Below are 25219 nucleotides of genomic sequence, written 5' to 3'. Positions count from 1 at the left end.
TTGGCAGGCTGTCTGTAGCTGTATGTGGATCCTTCAAGATAATCCTTACTTTCCTGTGATTGTAGTTTATTTATTGACCCATATTTTTACTTTGTATATGTGTTTTCATTTAAATTAAAATTTTTTTCAATGTTTTATTTTTGAGACATAGAAAGAGAGAGCACAAGCAGGGGAGGGGTAGAGACCGAGGAAGACACAGAATCCAAAGCAGGCTCAAGGCTCTGAGCTGTCAGCACAGAGCCCAATGCGGAGCTCAGACCCACGAACGATGAGATCATGACCTGAGTGGAAGTCGGATGCTTCACCGACTGAGCTACTCATATGTCCCTCAATTACATGTGTAGTAATCTAATTTTTTAACCACAGAAGGCAGATAGAATATTCTGTTTTGATATTGCCTGGCAGATATTTTTCTCGATAGATTTTAAATTGAATTTTTTAGATATTATTTTCCCTAATCCACATAGAAGAGTACACATGTAGAATGTACAAGGAAACACCATATGGCTTAGGAGCTTAGTAATCATTTAAGCACTATATTTTATTTACCTGCTCCTTTAAGTTTAAATACAGAAATTTAATACCAGATGTTTTTTAAATACTTTTCAAAATATTTTGCCAGATGTGTTAGGGAAATGATATCTAATATATAAGGACAGTAGTGAGTAAAGTGAATGAATGATGATTTTTTAAAAATCCTAATTTGAGTTTAGTGATGCTTTTTAAAAAAAATTTTTTTTAGTTTATTTTTGAGAGAAAGAGACAGAACATGAGTGGGGGAGGAGCAGAGAGAGAGGGAGACACAGAATCTGAAGCAGGCTCCAGGCTCTGAGCTGCCAGCACAGAGCCCGATGCAGGGCTCGAACTCACAGAATCATGAGATCACGACCTGAGCCGAAAGTCAGTTGCTTAACCAACTGAGCCATCCAGGCACCCCTAGTGATGCTTTTAAAGTAAATTTGTATTGTGTTCATTATAGTAGACTGTATATATGTTGAGAAAGCTGTAGCACGTTTGTATGTGACACATTGTTTCGCTGATGAAATATGCACATATACAAAATGTCAAATATACAAATAATCAGTAAAAACTGATGAAGACATTACAAAAGAAGTACAAGTTCAGAGTAGAACAGAGAAATGTGCAGCTCCTGGTTACATACCAGACTCTTAATGTGGGCATTTTTTAATGTATTTGCGTAATAGAGAAAATGAGAAGGAACCATCTTGCTCTCTAGAAGCTCAATACTCGGTATACTGACGAAGAAGCCTCTCTATAGCACAGTATTAAGTAGTATAGAGCCATGACATTCATCAGAAGCCGGGGGTGGGGGGTGGGGAGTGAATTCTCATAGAGGGGTTTCTGGGAAAATATGGAATAAGTAGTATTTGAACTCATTCTTCAATTTCATTAATTTTTTATAAATTCCTTATAGATTTTTTGGGGGTATATTTTGTTTAGACCTCATAGAATAATCATGTTTGATTCTTCTTTCTGGGAAACTGTAGTTGTTGGTCTTTATGTGCTATTTCTAATTCAAACCCTGTATGGAGGATAATTCAGTGCTTTGATTAGCTGAGCTCTCCTCCAGTCTGCGACCCCAAAGATTACAGATGGATCTTTTTTGAGCTTCTTTCTCATAAAAATCCAATATAAAATAATTCCATGGTTTTACTTAATGTTTAGTATATTTTTCTTGACTAAATTAATTAAAATTTAGGTTATGTTAAGCCGGTACTCTTTATCCCCAAAGTGCTTTCTGATTTTATTTTTTGAAATTATAACGTATAGTCATATCCGTGTATTTGCTGTTGGTCAGTCATCTTTTCTCTTATATCCCTGCTTATGCCATTTCCTGTAGTCCACTATTCCTGTTTGACTGTATATCGCCACCTGTTCAAGCTCTGGTAACATCAGTTACATACGTCTTATGAGATGCTAGGTCCTCTTCTGTGCGCTATACAAACACCACACATTCAATTTTTTTTTAATGCTTGTTTATTTTTGAGAGAGAGAGAGAGAGAGAGAGAGAGAGAGAGAGACAGAACATGAGTGGGAAAGGGAAAGAGAGAAGGAGACACCGAATGTGAAGCAGGCTCCAGGCTCTGAGCTGTTAGCAAGGAGCCTGATGTGGGGCTCGAACCCACGAACAGGTGAGATCATGACCTGAGCTGAAGTCAGAGGCTTAACTGATTGAGCCATCCAGGCGCCCCAAACACCACACATTTAGAGCTCATCATGGTTCTGTGATGGAAGTACTATACTTAACGCCGTTATACAAATGAGGAAGCCATCGTTCAGAATTTTGCCCGAGTACATCTAGTAAGTGTACTATCAGAAATGATTATCAGCAAATGAATTTTCATCATAGTTAACAATCATATTCTAAAACAAAACATTGTTTTATATGTCTGTAGAATTTACTGCCTAAATTAATTCCCTAGGGAAAAAGTAGTTTCCTAACAGTGAACTATATGCTGTCATTCTTACTCCCTCCTTAAAATTATCATCCTTGGACCTGGTAATGATCTGTGCTTGATCTTGTAATGACCTTGTAAGTTACCCCATAGGTGGATTTGTCAGAATGATCATATTGTTTCTTGTTATTGTTTTCAGTGAAACGATTCTCTCTCTTATTTTGGTTTTTAAATATTTAACCTTTCTTAGTAGTATACTTTCTAGTTGTAAAGTCTTTAAGGCAGAGTGTATAATAGGAAATCACTTCAGCTGAGTGACACTGAGTAAGTCAGGGTTCTCTGTCCATTAGTTTAGCTCATTTTTAAATGCAAACAGGTGATTTTAATAATACCTACCTCTAAGGCTTAAAAGGATTGATTAACTTTATAAGATATAAAATGCTTAATACGAGTCCAGAGATGTCTTATTTTTTCACAGTATTAGCTGTGACTTCATTTTTGTATCTCATGCTATGCTCTAGTAAAAACTGAGCAGTTAATGTGGCATTTACTATGATTGCTAGGGAGTGTGATGGTGAGCACAATTCTAAACTTCTTGAGGTTTTTTAGAGATTTGATACATATCAGACTTAGTATGACAGAAGATAAAACAGTAAGGTGGGAACACAGGAAACATCCTGTCTGAGAGGACCTGGGGAAAATTTCATTAAAAGATGAATTTTGAAATTGGGTTTTGGATGATTTGGGAAAGAAAATGAGTAGAAATGTTGTCTTTTTTTTTTTTCCCTTAGTGTGCTGTGAGCAAGTAAATACTCCAGTTTAAATTTATTTTTAATGTGTATTGATTTTTGAGAGAGAGCATGAGTGGGGCAGGGGCAGAGAAAGAGACCCAGAATCCAAAGCAGGCTCCAGACTCCAAGCTGTTCAGCACAGAGTCCAGCGTGGGGCTCGAACCCACAAACTGTGAGATCATGACCTCAGATGAAGTCAGATATTTAACTGATTGAGCTACCCAGGCGCCCCATAAATATTTCAATTCAGTATTTTAAAACATCACATTAGAAAAATTTTTTTAATGTTTATTCGTTTTTTAGAGATAGACCATGAGTAGGGAGGGACAGAGAGAGAGGGAGACCCAGAATCTGAAGCAGGCTCCAGGCTCCGAACTGTCAGCACAGAGCTCATTGTGGGGCTCAAACCCAAGAACCCTGAGATCATGACCTGAGCCAAAGTTGGATGCTTAGCCAACTGAGCCACCCAGGCACCCCTTAAAATATCACATTTTAAAACAAATGACTTTTTCTATACCTTTCATAATCTTTTCCTTTGTGTGCTAGATGGTGAAGAGAATAGGACACAGTATACAAAATTTCACATTTGAATAGCAGAAGGATTCTAATAATGCTGTGAGGAAGTGTTTCATGCTTCCATGGGCGATAAATAACCGCTTTTATATGAGTGATCATTAGCAATGGAAACTCATCCCCAAGTTTCCAAAAGGATTTCCTTTTGGAAGGACAGTTCTTTTTATCTGTTTTCACTTTCTGTTTTTGTTAACGATTAGCTGGCCATTGATCTTCAAATTTGCTGGGAAATGAAATTAAAAATCACTTGATCATTTTTTATTTTTCTGGAAAAGTCTTCACACAGATTTTGCTCAGTCTTTTCAGCCTTAACCATGGCATCATTAAGATCATCCTCATCTTCCCAAATGGTCATGTCCAAAATGATTTCCACAAACTAAAGTAGCTTTAGATCTAGAGAAATGGTACTGAGTTTGGTCATTATTAGAAGTAACTCATATTATTTGGATGTATTTTGGCCCTGACTGGTGATACTTAAGTTTAGCTTTGACATGGCAGTCATTACGCTTAAATTAATGGAATTACTATATAATAATTGGAAGGAGGACAGTCTTTTAGTATTGTTTGTAGGCAGTTGATGTTTCTTGTGAAAGAAAAGTATTGAGAATAGTCCTTTTGTTCTTGGAAAATACTTGACAGTAAACAAAAGTTCTTCAAATTTAATAAATTGTTTCATTGTGCTTAATTTAATAAACAGGTTTCTTTTAATAAGGAATGCCTGCTTCCTTAAGAGCATACTGGAGGAGGTTTCAACAAACGGAATATAAACATGCTCTAATCTTCATATATTAATAGAAAACAATTCGCTTTGAAAATATGATTGTTGGGGCGCCTGGGTGGCTTAGTCGGTTAAGCGTCCGACTTTCGCTTAGGTCATGATCTCGCGGTTCGTGGGTTCGAGCCCCGCGTCGGGCTCTGTGCTGACTTCCAGCTCAGAGCCTGGAGCCTGTTTCAGTCTGTGACTCCCTCTCTCTCTGACCCTCCCCTGCTCGCACTGTCTCTCTCTCTGTCTCTCCTAGAAATAAATAAAACATTAACAAAAAAAAAAATTAAAAAAAAAAATATGATTGTTGCAGTGCTCAAGTTCAAGTTAAAAAATTTTTGAGGAACTTTATAACTAGAGTCAGTGAACAGTTAAATTATGTGAAATCTGCTTTATGTCCAGTCTCTCAATGAACTTTTCTTAAGCCAGTTTTAGATTGTGTGTACAGCTAGAGATGCTTCTATGTCTAAGCTTTATTTGCTTGGCTAAAAATATAAATATCCATAAGTGTATTGAACCTTGGTTTGCTTAAATATGTAACACTTTTGAATTCCTTTGTCAGAAGTTTTGGCATATGAACTTTCACATTAAGAGCACAGTAGGGGGAGAAGTCTTGTGCTCATTTGCATGACTACAAAGGTGTAATTAAAAGAGTTTATCAGCAGGGGTTGAGGCAATCAGTGTGGTCTGATGTTTCATGTTATAGAATTACTTTGTTATGCAGGTAGACACTGTAGTTAGAACATAATTTTAAACTTCCCAGGGCACTGACTCATTAGGTCTTTGGTTTTAACCTAAAACCAGTCAAACGCAAAAGTAGTTCTTAAATTTTGAGAATTTTGGAAACATTTTTATGTCACTGAATATAGGAGCTCCAGAAGTGAAATGGAGGATTATAATTGAAGAGTAAGGGTTAGAACTTGTTTCAGGACAATGATTTGATTAGCCCTAACTTAGTAATTATGTTGGATGTATTTGTTATGCATTAAGACCAAATTTTAGTTTTAAGAATCTCCCCTATGGAAAACTTTAGTAACTGAAGGAATTCTGTGTGTTAAGTGGCCACAGGTTTATCATTTATATATTTGTATTCTTGAAACGTGATAGGCAGTTCTCTGGCCCAGAACAGAAGCCTCTGTGTAGACTGTAAGGGGTCTGTTTCACTGTGCTCCTCTGCCGGTGGTTCATACCGTTCTTTGTGTGACCGATTCAGGGACTCATTTATGGAGAAAGAGCCCTAGACTTGGAATTTGGACATAGGACCAACACCAAAAAAACCAAAAAACACATTTACCAAATAATTTCACTGTGTTTCCTTATCGGGATCCAGAGTCCCTCCTAGCTCTGAATGCTTTGCAAACAAGATAGGCTTAAAATACCGTACAAAAATTTTGAAAGGTGAAAATGGTAATGTAGAAAAAGTTCTCAAGATTCAAGTTCTCAGTGCTCTGTTTCTGGCTTTTTCACTAATTTATGCTGTTTTAGAGCACTTTGCTTAGGGCTCTCACGTCATTGATATTTTATGCTAGGAATTCATGTTGCCAGTGCAGGCTCTAAAAGTCCTTCCACCTGGTGTCACGCTTACTGTCTCAGTGATTTGGGCAAGCCTTCTCTGTTCAACCTCCTTATTAACCTGATAGTAAGAACAATAGTACTGCACTCACAGGGCTCTTGGGAGGGTCGCATTAGGTGGGGTATTTGTATTGCTGAGCATAGTACTTGGCAAGCAGTAAGAGTTTAAATAAAAGCTTAGTTACTATCATATCATCATCACCATCATTTTCATTTCTGAATTTCTTTTTCATCACCTGAGAGACCAAAAGTTATTTTGAAATTTGTTAATTTCTTTATAGTATACTTGTCAAGAATGTAGACCATAGTATTGTTTGTAATTGTATCTACCTACTCTATAATCAGATATGAATAATTATATTATAAAGTGTTGTATATGCTACTAAACTTTAATTTGCTGTATAAATAAAGCCATTCCATTTCTTTGAATGCTCTCTTGTCATTTCAGTCCTCAAGATTCAAGGTCCATGGTTTTGAGCTTTGAACATATGTATACACATAGTAATTATATGTAATTTATCTTTGCTCTTACTTTGCTCTGTTATATTAAAATATAACTTTAGTCTTGCAGTTTTTAAAAAAACAAAAAGCTTTTGACCCTTCTCTGACTGCATTCTTTTGATAACAATGAAACAAGGTAATATGGAGGTGTTAGTTTAAAGGGAAAACACTGTCTTTGGATATGAAAATCAGACCTCATGAGCAGTATTGTGGAAAATCTGGGAAGGTTGACTGGAAGAGAAGAGAACAAGAATAAAAGGATGAAGATGATCAAATATAACTGGGAGCTTAAAAATGTGAGGTCAAAAAGAAGCAGACCCAGAAACCAAGATATATAATCAAGAAAAGCTATATGGAGGCTTGTATGGACAGAAACAAAAATAATGAAAACAGCAAAGCACTGGGGTGGGGGGAGGGGGCTACAGTATATTAATGCATTTTAATGACACTTCTCAATAATAAAAGCTCAGTTATTCAGTTGAATCTAAATATTGATTAAGGGCCAGAAAGATATGTGTAAAGTCAGTTATATACGTATTGTCAAGTATAAAAAAAGAACAATGAGCCGTGGTGGTTCTGGTAATCAACTAGGATAGAACTTTTGAAAGCTAGAATAAGACCATGCACAGGTTAACTCTAAGGTGCTGTAAAGTTATAGGTATTGGAATCCATGTTTGTGAATAGGCCAGAATGAATATAAGCAAGAAATGGTGCCTGAGATTAGTGTGGATTGAATAGCTATATGTACAGGTGGTCCTTGTCCTCAAGTTTTAAAAATCCACACTTACTGAGAAAACTCCTTCAGGATGAGTAATAGCTGAGACATGATTGTAGACAAGTTTTGAGAAGGGAAATCATGAGCGCCAGTCCAGACATGTTGAGTTGAGACTTGACTTGAGAGTGCAGTGACTTCCACATGTCAAGTTGGCAGTTAAGTTTGAAGGCCTAGGAATGAGCAGGGATGACTGCTGGAATGTAAATTTGGGCCTATGTCCATGAAAAAGAAAAAGTATGTTCTTCTCTGTTGCTGAAGATTTGGTGGCACATAATATGAAATCACATTGCTTCAGATAACTATAAATCAGGTGTTATAATAATTAGTAACAATGAGCTATTTTCAAAGTGATACACCATTTTGGATGTACATCCATTTTGCCATCCCTTCTCTATGCTTCATTTCAGCCTTTTATTTGTCCCGAATTATTTATTGAAGTGAGAAACTTAGAGAATAGATTTGTTTTAAAAGTTTATTTATATTGAAAGAGAGATAGACAGATTGATTGATTCCTAAGCAAGCTCCGTGGTGTCAGCATGCAGCCTGATGCAAGACTTGATCTCACCAACTGTGAGATCGTGACCTGAGCTGAGATCAAGAGTCAGATGCTTAACCGACTGAGCTACCCAGGCACCCCAGGAATAGATTCTTAGTATAGGTATTAGGTATAGAATATGTACCCTAATTCTACTGTAGTTTCTTAATTTGTTTTTTTATGACTGAAAAAGAACCTTTATGAATAGGCTTTATTGACTTTCTCGTATAGTATTTGCCAATTCCAGATTGCCTTTATTAGCCATTTCAGAAACAGAAAAGAACATAGAGAGAAATTATATTTGCATCGAATAATTACTAGGCTTAAAACTCATTCCTGAAGGAATTTGCTCTTAACTCTTGCCTGAGTTTACAATGTACTATGATTGGATAAATGTGGCTCTGGGTAGAGTGATCTTAAAACCTTTTTTTTTAAATCAAGTTTGATAATGTTCATAGATTAAAACTATGTAATTCTGTGAAGTCTGAAGTTGAAAACCTGCCCTCCCCCACATCCCACCAAGATTCTTTGATATTTATTCTTCATTGCTACCTTGTGGCTTACCTCGCTGATAGTGGATTTGTTTAGTTTTCATCCCCTTTCTTTCCTTCCATTGTGTGAACTCAGTGGGCCCTTTTCATTTGGAAGCTCTTCAGTTTTATTTTTTTATTTTTTTTAATGTTTTATTTATTTTTGAGAGAGAGAGACAGCATGAGCAGGGGAGGGTCAGAGAGAGGGGGAGACAGAGAATCTGGAGACAGGGTCCAGGCTCTGAGCTAGCTGTCCGCACAGAGCCTGACACGGGGCTCGAACCCACAAACCGTGAGATCATGACCTGAGCCGAAGTCAGACGCTGAACCAACTGAGCCACCCAGGCGGCCCTATTTTATTTTTATTTTAAAAGTATGTATTATGTTGATGATCGTTCTTCCTTCTTCCTTTTTCTTTTTCTTGGTGACATGTCTGACATTTAGTTTCTAGACCTCTTGGACTACTCTTGTAAGGTTTATACTGGTCTTTACCATTTTCCATCTTTGTCTTTGCTGCTGCTTGGTGGGAGAGTTTTTTAGTTTTTATCTTCCAATCTCGGTCAAGTTTTTCATTTTTACTATCATATTTTTAGTTTTCCAAGTTCCATTCTATCTTTTGAATTATTTTAACATATCCTTTACCCATTTCAAGGACACAGTATATTTTCTTAACTCTGCCGAAGTTTGAATTTTTCTGCTCTCAGGTCAGTGGTTGCTTTCTTTTTTTTTTTTTTTTTTTTAAATATTTTTATTTATTTCTAGGAGAGAGAGAGAGACAGCCTGAGCAGGGGAGGGTCAGAGAGAGAGGGAGTCACAGACTCCGAAATAGGCTCCAGGCTCTGAGCTGGCAGTCAGCACAGAGCCCGACGCGGGGCTCGAACCCACGAACCGCGAGATCATGACCTAAGCGAAAGTCGGTCGCCCAACCAACTAAGCCACCCAGGCGCGCCCCTAGTGGTTGCTTTCTTGAGGTTGTTTTCTGTTTGTTGGGCTCTCAGACTCCCAGAGAAGGCTCTTCATTCTCCCTCCCCTGGCGTGGGCTGGACACCTCAGCCTTAAGTGCATAAGTGATCCTCCTAACTGCCCCTCAAAACTCTGCTCTGTCAAGTGGAACATTTCTAGTTTTTTGCTGGGATTTGAGGAGGGCCGCCGATTTGAGGAGGGCCGCCTATTTGAGGAGAGGGGATGTGGCGATTGGGCTGCTCCTTAGTGAGAGTTCTGTCATCTTCCGGTTCTTCGCTCCAGCTTCAGCGCTCCTATTATTGCTGACAGTCCTCAGTTTTTTGTTTGGGGTGGGTGTGGGGGATGGAAAGATCTGCAGCGTAAATTGATTCCTTTTCACCTGGGATTTGCTAAATCCCTGACTGCTTAGCCATATGCTTTGTGGTTTCTAAATTGTTTCCTTTCCCCTTTTCTTCTTCCTTATGAGTTCTATATATTTTAAACTCTACCATATTCTAGAATATTAGGAGGGGGTAAAACTATTTGATTACAGTAATTCCACCACCTTTATCTTTGTCTAGAAGTTTTTGTTCTTTCAAGTGTGTTATTTTTTTTTTCAGGTGTTTTTAAAACTGTAAGCAAAACTTTATTTTGAGGCCTACATTATTACAGTAGATGTAACTTTCTTATATTTTCAGTTTTTAACTAGCACTTAAGTTGTTGAATTAATTGAGTATACATTTACCATGGTGTTTTACACTTCAAAATTTTATTCCTTTGGTGAAGCACAATGTCAAATTATACTTTAACTTTATTCTCTCTTCCTATCTTGCAAATAATATCTCTTCCTTTTCAAATCCTTTGGCTTTTTGTCTTTCCATGTATAAAAGTTTCTGTGGTAAGTCACTTTTACGATTTTAGTTTGTACTTAGGCCTTTCTAAATACTTTTGATTATATATGTTCCTCAGTTATCCTTGTATTAGTATCTGTGTGTATTGGTGTCTTACATATGTGAGCGTGTGCACACACATACACACACACACACACACACTTTTAGTGTCTTGGTCTACAAATTATAACAGTTCTAGGTTGTTGTTGTTTTTCTCTCTCTCTCTCATGGATGTTGTATTTTCCGGCGTCTTTCCCTGCCTTTTAATTTCTGATTAGAGTATGACTTTCACCTTTTTGGGTGGATATTTCCTATCCCTGTAAGTATTCTTGGGCTTTGTTCTGGGACACAGTTAAGTTAGTTGGAAACACTTTTCATCCTTTTGGGTCTTGCTTTTAAGATTTATTTGGGCAGCACAGGGACAGTGACCAGACTAGCTCTGAGTGCTTCTCGCTACTGAGCAAGACCTTCTGTATACTTTACCCAGTGTCTGTGACTCGGGAAGTCTCTCAGTCTGGCTCTTTGAGATCCCACCACTTTTACCTAGAACCCTTTGGGAGACTCAGTGTCCGCCTCCAGTGTTCCCTCGCCAACCCGTGCGTTGACTGGTGTGCAGCCTAGCATGTGAGCGGACCTTACAGGCCTCCAGGCAGGGCTCCTTCCAGGAGGCTTCTCTGTGAACTCCAGCTGTGCTGGTCTCCACGAAATTTTCCCAGAGTCCCCTCAGCCCAGAGAGGCGACCCGCCACCCTTCCCAGGGCTGCTTCCTGGAGAGTACCCGGCCAGAGAGCTGGGGTGATACTGGGGCTTCCTTCATTAATTCGCCATCTCTCAGCCTCCCTGGCTTTAGTGCCAGCAACCTTCACAGGCTTGAGAACTGTCATTTTTGTGTTTTACCTGTTTGGTTGTTTCAGCCAGGAGAGTGAATCTTGTCTGTTATTTTTATCTTGGTAGAAGTACTATTTTATCTCCCTTGTTCGTGTGAACATTGACACACTTTTTTAGGTTCATCCCAAAATGCAAGTAACTTTATTAGGTCTATCTACCAAAAAAAATACTCAGTAGGAGATTACAGATTTTGGTGAAAAAAATATTGTCATCATTTTTCAACATAAAAGTTTAAATTTTTTCTTGCCACAGTGGAGTTATGTGTATGTGCATTTTATGTTCTTTGGCATTCAGAGAACCCTGAGGTTCTGAATTTTTTAATTCCTTGATGCCTTAGTTTCTCATTTTTTCAACGGTGTCTGTCACTAGGCGAAAAGAAATGCTTAAAATAGGTTATTTTTATTAAATAATTACTTCCAAATGACTTAATTAGTATTTACATCAAAACATATTGAAAAAAACTAAATTTCATTCATAAATTTTAATTTTTATTCACATCATTTATTAATGGGAGCCCTAATTTTCTTGGACGCCATTCAGTTTGGCAAACATTAGGATGGATTTTCATACCTATGATATTAACAGCAAGTACAGGCAGAAACATATACTTGACTATTAGAATTTATTTCTGTCCTTACTGGTTAAGGTCCATGTATTTCCCATGACCTTTGCAAACATGTATGCAGAGGGCTTTTGTATTATATTTGTTTTATGAACTTCTGCCATTTTGTTTCCTGTGATTGGAATCTCACAGTTTAGTAAATAGAGACCTTTGAGAGGAAAGTACAACAACAATATGTGTTGTCTGTTGGTTATGCATGGCTCACCGTGCACTGAGCCAGGTACATTTATGTACCATTTTTATATTTATTTTTAAGTCTATATTATTTTTCATGTTTTTTTAAAATTTTGAATTAAAATTATTTATGGAAGTATTATCTCTGAAACTTAGAGCAAGAAGTAATTCTGAAATTATTGTATCTTAGGTGAAGGGCAAATGTGGCCAGTCCTCTCTGCAGCTTCCCTGTGTTTGCAAGCTGGGGTATCCCTCACTAAGTGATTTGAAAACAGTCAAGGAAATGAAGCATTGATGTTTTCTATTAAATTAGTATTTATGGGTTGATATAAATGCTGATAGTTCACTGTTTTTAAAGCAAGGCTAATGGAACTATAGTTAGAACTATTCTTACATGTATTCTTTTTAATGATTATAAGTGAAAATGTTTCCATTTCTCATGCACAATAATGTTTCTTTGCAAAATGCTGTCCTAATCTTGAAGTCTGCCGATGTTATTAAAAGTAGTTGTATAGAAATGGAAAGATCACTGAACTTGAGAACGAAAATGTTGATTCAATTCCTAAATTAGCTTGTTATTAGCTATAGGACCTTGATAACTGACTTAAGTTAACCTTGGTGACCAATTTACTCATAAATAAAATACAGAAGAAATAATATGCTTTCCATGGTTACCTAAGGATGAGTCCATAGTAAGTCCTTAGTACGTAAGAGCACTTGTGTGGGCCATGGCTCTGCCTTGCTCACTGTCGTAGCCTCAGTTTGGCATCTGGTTCCATGCTTAGTACGTGTAGATGCTCAACAAGCACTTGTTGAAATAACTGTCATTTGACCCAGTAGTTTCACACCCAGTCTTTTTTGCAAGGAGAATAATTCAAGAGGTTTATAATGTCGTCATAGCATAATGATGCAAACATTGCTTAAATAATTGGCAGCAGGTTAGTATTATGAAAGATATACTCTCTCTGAAAAGAAAAATTTGTAATAATGTGCTTTGTAAATTTTTTTTAGGAGGAGCAGAATAGAGGCAAGCCTAATTGGGAGCACCTCAATGAAGACTTACATGTCCTGATCACTGTGGAAGATGCTCAAAACAGAGCAGAGATCAAACTGAAGAGAGCCGTGGAGGAAGTGAAGAAATTACTGGTACCTGCAGTAAGTAATAATTTCCAAATCTTACATTTGGGCCCCAACCCCGTTTTCTGTGTAATTATTTTAATGTTTGTGTTAATAAAGAATAAGTTATTTATTTTTCAGAAATTTTATTGAACTTTAAAATGTAAAAAATAATTTATAACTCACTGTGGTATAGTAGGCAAACATAGACATTGCTCAGATCCTTAAGTGGGAAAGCCTATTTATTTGGGGGGAGGGATATGCTGTGACGGGAGCAAACTCCATTAGTTGTGTGCTTTTCAAAGGTATCATTATCTTTGCACCACTCTGTCATCAGGTAAGAAAGTAGGTACATTAACAGTAGGGTGATGAAAGCTTTTTTTTCTTTTTTTGAGGGAGGAGTAGTTTCTCTTTTTAAACAAGTAATGAGTGTACAGAAAAGTCTATACAACTGATATTTATGTTGGAAGACCCATGTTAGCCTATGGGTTCCAAGTACTCTCCTGCCATGTCATTGGCTCCCATAGAAGAGGAATGTTCCAGGGTGAACGTAATATGGTAATATTATCTTTTAGGGATGAAAGAGCTAACCTTTGTTGATAGCCTGGGCACCATTCTGAGCACTTTGCACGCTTCAGCTCATTTCATGTTTTTTCTAAGATACTAAAAACTGTGAAAGTTCATATTTAGATAGGACCCTGAAAGTAATTTTGGAGGGCGGCATCTCCTGCAGAAAAGACCCCATCTGTCCCTCCACAGTCCCGCTCCTTTTTCTCTTTTCCTCATTTTTACACGACCCTTTTAGGAACTTCTCATTTAGAAATGATGATTATACTCACTGCCAGAGTATTATCTTTTTCAATGGAAAATGAAAAAGAAATTGTTGGTTTTCAAAGTCATGTTAAGTATATATTTTTTATGTTGATAAAAAATGACCAAAATGAGACCCCTAGCTTGTTGTGGAAACACCAGGAGCACTCTTCGCATTCTATCAAACAAAGATTTATTGACATTTACATAAATGAGTGTGGAGTCTGTGTCTGTTGCTCTTCATCCCCAAGACGTTCTATAAATAAACTTACAAGCCATAAATAGTTTCCATGTACTTGACAAAATTAACTGCTTGGAAGAAAAGAATTTCACGTGAATTTTACTCAGTAGGTCTTATAAGGGATATAAGCAGATAGGTTAAATATAAGCTAAAATCTGTAGTTGCATACTATTAAACCATATAACCTTCCTCCTTTTCCTTAATGTGCAATTTTGAAAAGTTTCATAAGAAAGTGCTTTTTTCTAAGTATACTTAATTGTTCGTCCCATGAGCAGAAAAAGTTAACATTATTTTTATTGCCATGTATAACTGAAAATATTCAGCTCACAAAATACAAGCAAATAAGCTCACCTAACATTGGAAATAGACCAGTTGTCTGATAATTAAAACTTTTACTGACCTGTACTCATTCTGTAAGCAACTTTAGTTCTCAAATTTTACTAACCTGGGGAGCTCAGTTGGTTAAGCATCTGACTCTTGATTCTGAGTCATGTCATAATCTCAAGGTTCATGAGATAAAGCCCTCCATTAGGCTCTGCAGTGACAGCTTGGAGCCTGCTTGTGATTCTCTCTTTCCCTCTCTCTCTCAAATAAACTCAAAGAAAGAAAGTTACTAACCTGGGAAAAAGCATCATGTTAGAAGCTGTGTTAGTAACTTGCATGTGTCTTTCAGAAAGTTAATAAATTTCTTTGTGTTTGTTTCCTCCTGTACAAAATGAGAATTGGAATAAATGACTTCTAAGGACCATTTTGGTTTTAAAATAGTCTTTAATATTAAAAGGTGTTAGTAGATTAAAAAATGGTAGAAACTTTTTAAAAATTCATACAATTTATATTTATAAAAATCTTAATGTTTATATTAGAGAGACAGACATGAGTGGGGGAGAGGCAGTGAGAGGGGGAGACACAGAATCCAAAGCAGTCCACCTAACAGACTGAGCCACCTAGGCGCCCCTATACCATTTATATTTTAAAAGAAAAGAGCACTTTTGATGATAAGCCTATCTCCTGTGGAAGTACTTTTTAGGGTTGTTATTAATTACTACCTCTGAAGTAATAAAACTTTCTTAGAATTACAAATTTTACAATAAAAATACTTTACAGGTTCTGTAAAGAAATTTAATCTTGTAGTACATTCTTTTCCTCTCCATTTCGTCAGAAATGCTTATTGTGACACGGATGCTATGTCACAGAATTTATTTTCAGTAAACTGAACGTTACCATACATGCCTGGTGATGGTGCTATGATAAGCAAAGGTTTAAACAAAACCTTTTATACAGTCCTGAATTGTCCAGCGATTTGGGTTTTTACTTATATAGCTTATTGGGAGGCAGAATGTAAGGTGTTTGAGAGCTGACGTTTTACTGTCTCCCTTCCTCTCACGCAGTGACTGTGAAATTAGATGATATATGAAGAATGCCTAACGTCACACCTACCACGTAATTGTGCCTTTTAGTTTGTGGCAGCTTTTTAACACTGTCTGAATAATAGTGTTTTGTAATTGTATAGGTTTACGTACTGTTCCTTCCAAGTGCTGATTATGAAAGGAATGTATTAATTCAGGATTGAAGAAAATAAAAGTTCCTTCTCAATTCATTATTCTTTTTAAATAAATTGGCTTGACCCTTATTTAAAAAAAAAAATTTTTTTAATTGTAAGGCTCCATACAGAACCCTTTAGTTTATCATTGCTTAACTGTTTTCAAAACAGTATGTTTGGATTGAAAATGCGGACCCATCTTGTTCTTTTGGAAAGAATTCACATATAAATGAATTGGCTAATTTTGATCTTTTTTTTCCTGTCTACATAAAAGTTATAAAGGGAATGATATGGAGACTAGTAATTATTTTGAAATAAGCTGTTGCAGAAAAGAATTACTGCCCTAACCCCATGGGATTGGACTAAGGGTTTTCCAGATCACTGTATGATCGAGAACACATTTCTTTCAGCATTTACATTTTGTGTAATCTCACATTGCCCTCCAGTGAGCTGCAAGGGGATCTTTTTAATGTATTCTTGTGTGTATGAGAACTTTTTGAAACTTTTCTGTGGTTTTCATGTGTCAAAATGTATCTTGAGAGTGGTGATACTCTTGTTCTATTGACCATTTCAGTCTCCCTGCTGAGTTAACATGTCCGTGAACAGTACATGTTCAGTTGTGCCTTTCCTGTCTCTTCAGTGTTCCGTTCTGGGGTTTGACGTTTCTAACTGTTACCAAGTGTCCATAAAAAAAGCAAATTCAGTTAAGTTTATTTCCCGCATCCCTCGGATGTGCTTGCTTCCTTTGCCTGCATTTTTTGCGTCCTTATTTTGAGCCAGGCTTATCCCCACAGCCAGCGTCCGTACTTGTTGTTTTGGGCCCCACAAGTGCTTCCAGACCTTGCAGTCTGTTTCTTAACCTCTCCTTGCTTAAAAAAGCCTCTTGGTGGTTTCTCTCCATGAGGAGAACACAGAATTTTTTACAGTTGCCTTCATTGCCATGCCTTACTTTTCCAGCTTCATTTTTCACTCTGCGCCAAACCTAAAGTACACACACATTCCACACTAGACCCTCACAGATTGAATCACTGTGTGTTTATTTGATTTCTTGAAACTTTAGTCTTCTCCCTTCCAGGCCTTAGAGTTCATTCAGTAAATGTTCACACATGCACTCACTGTGTCGGCTGTTGAGAGTACAGAGAGAGTAAATAAAGCTGACTGAGTACCTGCCATCTTGAAGCTTACCTTCTGCTTGTGGGGAGGTTACAGCTTGGATTAACTGACCTTAAGCAAAAACAGATAGAAACTATTAGGTAATGCTAAAATGTGAAGAAAAATAATGCAGGGTAAGGAGAACCATGGATTAAGGAAATACTGTTTTATAAGGGATGATAAGAGAATGCCTCTCAGAAGGTGACATTAGGAAAAACCACCTAATGAAGTGTAGAGCAATCATTTGGATATCCAAGGGGTTTCTAAGCAAAGACAAGAGAAAGTGTGATGGTCCAGAGACATTTTTGGGGTCTATCAAAGGGGGTCCAGTTCAGTGAGCAGGAGGGAGAGTGGCAGAAGGTGAAGCCAGTGGGGAAGGGTGAGAAGGCAGCTTACACAGGCCTGTAGGCCATGATAGGGATATTAGATTTTAGTCTAATCTAACAGGAGAAGCTATTGAGGAATTTGAGGAGAGGAATAACATGATTTAATTATACTTTAAAGGATCATTCTGAATAGAAAATAGACAGACTTGGAGGGTGATGGAGAAAGCAGAGATGCAAACGCACAAGTATTTGTAGTCCATGAATGAGCTGAAAGTGACATGGACTAGTGTTGAACGTGCTGAGTAGTAATCGATTATGGATTTGTTTTCAGGGTAAAGCTGTCAGGAATTTTGGTGGATTGGTTGTTGTGTATACGTGAAGGCTTCAAGGTTTTCACACTGATCGGTTGAACTCGTCTCCTGTCTGTACTGTTAGAGGAACAGGTTTCAGGGGCAGGGAAAGAAATTGGGCTTGGAAGTGTAAACGTTGAGAAACTAAATGTTAAATGGGCATTTGTTAATAATAGTAAGGTTAGGTAAGAAGATGGGACTAGAATATGTCAGTTTTGAAGTTGTCATCATATCAAAAGCTTTTAGAGCCAAGAGCTAGAATGGTATCATCTAAGAATTGGATAAAGGTGAAGAAGAATCTGAGGACAGAGCCCTGGGTATGTCACCAAGGAGAGGGGGATCCAGAGGAGACCTGGGAGGGGAGAGGAGAGGAGCCACTGAGGTTGAAGGAAAACCAGGAATGTTGGGGTCGTAGAAGCCAAGTGAGGGAGTTTGTTGCTGAAGATTATTCACTTCAGTAGTGGTCACTGGTGATACAGCCAGTTGATTTGGGGGGAAGGGTGATGAGTTTAAAAGCTTAATTGGCTCTGGTTCAAGAAGGTACTGGACAAGAGGAGGAACTGGAATTTTTTCCCCTAAGATTTTATTATTTAGGTAAATGATCCTTTCAGTACTCTTGGCCTTTTACTTCCTTTATTGATTCATTGTGGGGGATCTTTTTCTCCATTCCTCATCAGCCTCTCCTTTCACGGTGGGTCCTTGGATCTTTTGAGAGCACCTCCCTAAACATACGACAGCGGAATGACCATTCTGCTACCAGCAGTAGACCGTTCCCTACTCTTCATTGAGAAGATGCTGCATAAATGTAGCAAGCAGGATAATTAACTCGTGCGTAGATACTTGTAGGATAAATCTGTTGCAATAGAATTACGAGGTTGAAGGGTATGTGCATTTTAAATTTTAATACTTTGTTTATATTACAGTTTTTAAATTGCCTTCTAGAAAATTGAGACCAATTTATAGTCCTGCCAGTGTCATATGAAAAGGACAGCTTACCAGCACCGTCTCACCCTGGGTATTAACCAAAGTCTTAAATGTTTGCTTTCCTAGTGGTTTAAAAAATAATTATAATAAGCTCTTTAATTCCAAAAATGTGAATAAAATAAATTCTCATGGTTCTTAAACGTATTTGGAGTTAATAGATTTTTATATTAAGGAGCTGCGTGAGATTATAGACCTTTTTGTAACAAAAAACTGTATTTTTACCTCTGTGTTCATATCTTGACCAGGTACATAGTCCCTAGTTTCATATTGTTGCTGTGGGAAATACGATTCTGTTTACATTTTCATTTACAGGATAAATTTTATAGCTAACATGGAATTGTCTGTGTTATTTCAGTATAAATGTTTCATAGTTCACCAAATAGAACAAAGTTAAGTTGATGTTTGGAAGGAAGTAGATGTAGAAAGAGCTGCATGTATAGTCATGGGGGCTTTGCCCATCTTGTTTAATGTTATATAGCAAAAGATCTAGTCTTGGCTTGAGGGACTTGGGTGAGTAGGAGGGAGTGGAGAGCAAAGATTTTTTGCTTTATCTAAAGTTTCATAATTAAACGTAAAAATTTAATTGCATCTGCTATTTTTAAGATTTAATAAATCTGGGTAAAGTTTTGCCCATATACTATACTCCATGTGACTAATTTTTCTAATAATTTTGATGACTTTACTGTGTCCACATCAATTCACGTAACACTGTGCACAACTAAATGTTTAGTAAGTCAGTTCAAACTCTTTAAATTCGGATTGGGTTTCAAAACAGCCTTATAAAGTAGGCTTTTCTCCCCCATTTTTCTAGCAAGCATATGGACATAGAGAAACCTTAGCATTATTAGAGCACTTGGTGATCATATTTTTCAGGAACTAGTTCAGTATTCTTACTTCATTGCAGACGTAAGGGCTTGAGATGATTCACACTTCACTCAGTAGAGCGTGGTGGCATTTTACCTAGAGAACTTGTTTACTTTGGAAATAATACCATTTTATTTTAGACGTTTCTTTGACTTTAATGATCAGTTTATATAAATCTCTTGTTTTACAAATCACAAAACAAATCATGCATAAATAGGAAAGAATAATTTCTCTAGTTATATATAATGTTTTTATCTGATGAATCTAAATCTGTTACCACTAAATATCTACTTAAATATATCCTTCTTATCCTAAGTGCAGTCAGTTTGGTTGTTTGAATCTCACTTTCATAAGCTGAAGCTGTACACATTCTGATTCCCGAGGCCTTCAATATACTACTATAATTACAATGCGATCTTCTGTGAAAATTTAAATTATACTCACTGATAAAAAAGGACTATAGAACAGATATCCTGATTTTGTTAATCTTTGGGGATTTAGGGGCAGAAACCAACTACTGATACAAATCTACCTTCAGAGTATTTGTTGAGAGCATGTATTCCTGCCACTCATTTGAAGTGATTTCTCTCCCCACTGTTAGACTTATTCCATGTAATTAATTCTACCATCAGTTAGGAAGAGCAATTTTAAAAATATATGTAACTCATATTAAAGTCATGATTTGCTCTTTACTTCAAGTAAAATTCAAGCTCTGTATTAGCCTCTGCAAGTAGGGCATCAATTGAGCTCTGTGGTATGAAGCTGTGTGTGGTGAGGAAGTGACTCATAATCGTAAACAGTTAGGTATTTGTGAAAACGTGTAAAGTCAGAAAAGGAAAATGTCAATGAAATCATTTTAAGATTTTGAATAGCTCCGTGTAACTGTAGCATTTTATTTCCACATGTATTTTCTTTTCTTTCCATGTTATTTTCTAAATGGGAAGAAGAATCTTGAAGTACAAGGATGAAAGTTAGAAGGAAATGAGCAAATTAAAAACACTTTTTCTAAAATGATTATGAGGAAATCCTCAAACTGACCAGCAGATTTTTACTAAGTATGTAGGTGGAACATTAAGTAAAGGTTTTCTAGGAAGAAACAGTGCATTGTGACAGGATTTAATATAATAAAAAACACTTTTAAAAAAATTGTTTTTTAATTTATATTTGAGAGTCAGAGAGAGACAGCACGAGCAGGGGAGGGTCAGAGAGAGAGAGAGAGAGATACAAAATCCGAAGACAGGCTCCAGGCTCTGAGCTGTCCGCACAGAGCCCAACGTGGGCTTCAACCCACGAACCCTGAGATCATGACCTGAGCCGAAGTCGGACGCTTAACCGACTGAGCCACTGAGGTGCCCCAAAAAATACTTCTTATTTTGAGTGTACCCTAAAACGAAATCAGTGTTACATGGAATTATTTAGGGATTTGTGATTTCTGGTTTTATATAACTGTTTTGTTGTACAAGTTAATTGAGTAGAACGAACACTAGTTTTCATGATTCATATGGAAATGTAAGGTATGGATTATTTATTAATTTTTGCTCACTAAGACAAGGTATGTTAATCATTTTTGTTTGGTAATAAGTCTTGCAAAGTGGTACCATTGCTTGTTTTTCTAAAAATGTTTATTTCTTTGTTTAAAATTTTGTGATATAATTACTAATTTAATACAGCCCTTAGGATGAATTATTTTGTAGTTAGATAAATGATATTTTAAGTATACTATATAGTTCTTATAAATGTAAATCTTAGCCTTCTAAACATATATGTTCAATTTGTTTACTATAATTAGGAAGCATTCTTCAGGTGACATTTAAATGCTTGTTGTTATACTCATCATAATTCTCACACTCTTTCTGTGATCCCTTCAAAATAAACTGGGCTGTTAAATTTCTTGGCTGAATTTCTTCCTACAGTCTTGGCTTAGAATTTACCTAATATGCTTAAAAGGGTGAAGAATTCCTTTAACTTGGAATAAAATTCTTAATTTTATATATTTTTTTCAAGTCACTTTACATATATATTTGATCCTTAGAGAAAGCTTGTGTATTAAATTTACTCATTTACCAATTCTGTTATCAGAGGTTTTAATTTCCTTTATTCTTGCTACCGGAAATTTGTAATATGTTATAAATTTCCAGTTCATTTTGCCTTTTATAGCATAAACCTGTTTGTAATTAACTTGGTTTTAATATGCTCATGTACATATTAGGACATTTGATCAGTTATTGTCTACTGTTTTAAGGACTCAACCTTTTAGTCTAAGATGGATGAAACCATTGGAAAGCTTTGAGGAGAAAAAGAATGGCATGATCTGATTAATTTTCTTTTAAGGATTACTTGGCCTGCTCTATTTAAAACAGAATAAAGAGTTCAAGAGTGCAAGAAAGGACGTTCTCGTAGGAGCCTCCAGATCATGGCCCATGTGCCAAATCCTTCCTCCTAACTGTGTTTGAATAACCCGTGAGCTAAGAATGGCATTTGCATTTTTTTTTTTTTTTTTAATGGCTGGGGAAAAAAATCAAAAGAAAAATACCTCATGAATTGTGAAAATTGTATGAAATTCAGATTTCATTACCTGTTAAAAAGTTTTATTGAAGCACAGCCATGCTAGTTCTTTAACATATTGTCTCTGGCTGCTTTTGTGCTTCACAAGTGAGCTGAGTAACTGCAACAAAGACCCTGTGCCCAGGAAAGGCATTTTCTGTCTGGCTCATTACAGGAAAAGTGCCAATTGATAGACTGTTGGATTAGTCCACGTGAATGATGATGATGGGTTGGACCAAGATAGCAATAGAAATGAGACATGGTCTGATTCTGAGCATATTTTTTAAGTGAAGTTGGCAAGTTTTGCTAATGGGTTGTCTATGGGATGTTAGAAAGCAAGGAGTCAGACATGACACCAAGGATTTTAGACCGAACAGCTGGAGGGGCGTAATTGCTACTGCCTTGATAAAGAAGACTGTAGTAGGAACAGACTCTGAAGAGATTATCAAGAACTCAGTTTTGGACTTAATAAATGTGAGATATTAGTTGGTTACCTGAGTATAGCTATTCTAGTATTTTTTTCAGAGTAACAAATACTTATTCCAGGGTGACTATGTTTTAGGGCACTGGGGTTCAGAAAATTTTTTAAGGCAAGATCTTTAATATTTAGGGCAGTGACATTTCTCTTAACTGTATCCATGAGACACTTTTTCATTAGTGTTCCAAGTAAAGGAAACCTTTAATATGCTAGTAATTATTATGAATTTAATTGACCATCAATTTTTTTTTTCTGGGAGTACATTCACATCTAATGTTGTAGAGATCTATGTTTAAGAAGTAATATGGCAACTAATGGGTCTGATTTAAATACAGTGGAGCTGTGTCTCAATACTGAAGTCATTTTGAAGAAACGCAGGAAAGAAACCGTTCTTAATGGTTTTTTTTCCATTTCTTATTACACAAAATAAAACACCTTTGTTTTAACTGTACAGTTTGAGTTATGACAAGTGTATACACTACCACAGTCAACATTTTTTTTGTTTCTGTATTTTTCAAGAAATTTTATTGTCCTTGTAGTCTGAGTTAAAGTTTTTGTCACGAAATTGTTCATAATACTCCCTTCTTCTCTTTTTAAAGTGTGTAGGATCAGTGGTAATGTTCTTTCATTCATGATGTTAGCAATTTGGGACTTCTTTCTAATTTTCTTCCATCAGACGGTCTAGCTCTAGAGCTTTAATAATTTTATTTATCTTTTCTAAGGACCAACTTTTGGTTTTATTGGTTTTCTCTATTCTACTTTGTACAGTCTTTTAAAGATAAAATTTTCTCTCTATAATGCTTTAGCTGCTTCCACAAAATAATATTATGTTGTATTTTCATTATCATTCAGTTCAAAATATTTCTTTAATTTCCTTTATAATTTTTAATTTGACCTATGGGTTATTTTCAGATGTTTCCAAATATTTGGGATTTTTCTATTTTTCTCAATGTTACTGATTTCTAGCTTAACTTTTTTTCTTCTAAGAGAATGTATTCTATAAGATTGCAGTCTTTTTGAATCTAATTAGGACTTTTTATAGTCCAGCATATGGTCTATATTGATGAATATCCCGTGTATACTTAAAAACATGTATATTTTGAAGGAGTTGGGTATGTGTTCCGTCAATGTTGTTTAGAGGAAGGTGATTGAAAATGTTTAGATTTTCTCCCATCCTTATCCATTTTTCCCTACTTTTTTGAATTACTGAAAATCTTCATTCATTGTGAAAATATGCACAGTATGTTTCCTTGAAAACAATGAAATAGCAAACTAAATTTGGTATATTTGCACACGTGTGTGTGTATGTATATTTGTATGCACGTGTGTGTATGTGTGTGTGTATATGTGTGTATGTATAACTTACACAACCTATATGAACAGGGTTTGTCATGTTTGAAAGTTTCCACTCTGCGTTTTATATAATGGCAACTTTCCCCTTGCCTTAATTTTGAAGTCTTTTTTTTTTCCCTCCAAAATGTCAGCTATTTCATGTAGCACATTTTCTAGGGAGAGAGCACCAAGCAGTATATAGGGGGCAGTCAGGGTTTTAGGAGATGTTAACTGAGTTTACAAGAAGATGTCACAGTGGCCTGGGTTCTCAGGGAAGAAGACCTCACATAGGTAGGTGAGGCCTGAGCTGGAACTTTGAGACACAGGACTCCCAGAGATAGACTCAGTGTGTTTATATGCCAGCTCAGTAAAAGTGGTGACAAATGCAGGAACATTGCACAAATCATGCATGGTCAGGGACTGTCACTTAAACTTGGACGCTTTATTTTCTTATTCGTAAAATTGGGCTATTCCTGCTTATTTCCCTTAGAAGGACTTTGTAAAGGTAAAAATTATTCTTTTAGTTATATGAAAGTATAAGACATTTGTTCCTCTTTCTTCCTCTTTTTTTTTTTTTATATGTTTTATGGACTGGTTACTGCTACATCATTGGTTGTGTCAGTTGCAAGGTTAAGTTCTGCTCACAAGAGGCACCATACAAAAGAAAGTGATTCAGTTCCCTGCATACAAAATGTACCGTCATTGCTAGTCTGCAGTCTTATTACAGGCTTTGGATTACAGTGGCATAATAAGACTATGAAACTGTCTAGTAATGTTACTAAAATGTGATATCAAGTGTAAAAGTTTGTTTTCTCCCTTTCTCCCTCTCTCACTATAGGAATACATCTGTTATCTTCACTATCAGATACCATCCCTCTTTCAATGAATTCTCATTCCAGTTAGTTGGAAAATAATAAATAATACTATTTCTCTCATCCTTATTAGCTAAGACTTTGTATGGATACATATCTTGTGATGTTTTCTAATCTTCACTGAAGGGGCCTACATAACACTAGAACAGTGGAAGTTGGGGGGGTATTGTGTTGGACTTGATGTTATTATGAAGACTGAGAAAGTAGAGGTGAGGAACATAGTGCCAAATGTCCTTTTCTCACCTGAGTTCTTTGCCCTTTCATTAGGAACAGAAGGAAAGATGTCTGTTGAAGAAGTAAAATACTAAACCGGAAGGCCTGAACTAAATGAGCAGCACTAAAGCGTATTAGAGAAATTAAGTGTTTCCAGGCTGCTGCAGTTTATGCGAGAGAAGGCACCGTTTTTGTTTCGCTTTTTAACTGTGCTGCGGAGAGTCGTGTCTGGTTTTTGTTTTTCTATTTTATGTTTGCTTATAGGTATTTGAGAATTTGAACATTAGTCAATTGTAGAGATATGGCGTATTTACTCTTTTATGAAGGCATTTATACACATAGAGCTCAATTATATTAAACTAAATAATTGATCTAATAGATAATAGAATCTAACAAATTTCCAGATGGGGATTTTGAAATTTAAA

At 36.4% G+C, this 25219-nt stretch overlaps 1 protein-coding gene across 7 annotated transcripts in view; it reads left to right on the top strand.

Annotated features, from left to right (window-relative positions):
* The window catches only part of QKI (QKI, KH domain containing RNA binding), a 154755-nt gene that overhangs the window by 101955 nt on the left and 27581 nt on the right, over positions 1-25219 (top strand). For all 7 annotated transcript variants that reach the window (XM_039257449.1, XM_039257444.1, XM_039257442.1 and 4 more), the window contains exon 4: positions 12984-13127. In XM_039257449.1, the coding sequence (XP_039113380.1) occupies positions 12984-13127 (144 nt within the window). The remainder of the gene's footprint in view (positions 1-12983; positions 13128-25219) is intronic.

The sequence above is a fragment of the Hyaena hyaena genome, unplaced genomic scaffold (assembly GCF_003009895.1).
Source record: "Hyaena hyaena isolate Hyena2069 unplaced genomic scaffold, ASM300989v1 scaffold_617, whole genome shotgun sequence".
NCBI lineage: Eukaryota > Metazoa > Chordata > Mammalia > Carnivora > Hyaenidae > Hyaena > Hyaena hyaena.
This window is presented reverse-complemented; position numbering and strand designations above follow the sequence as displayed.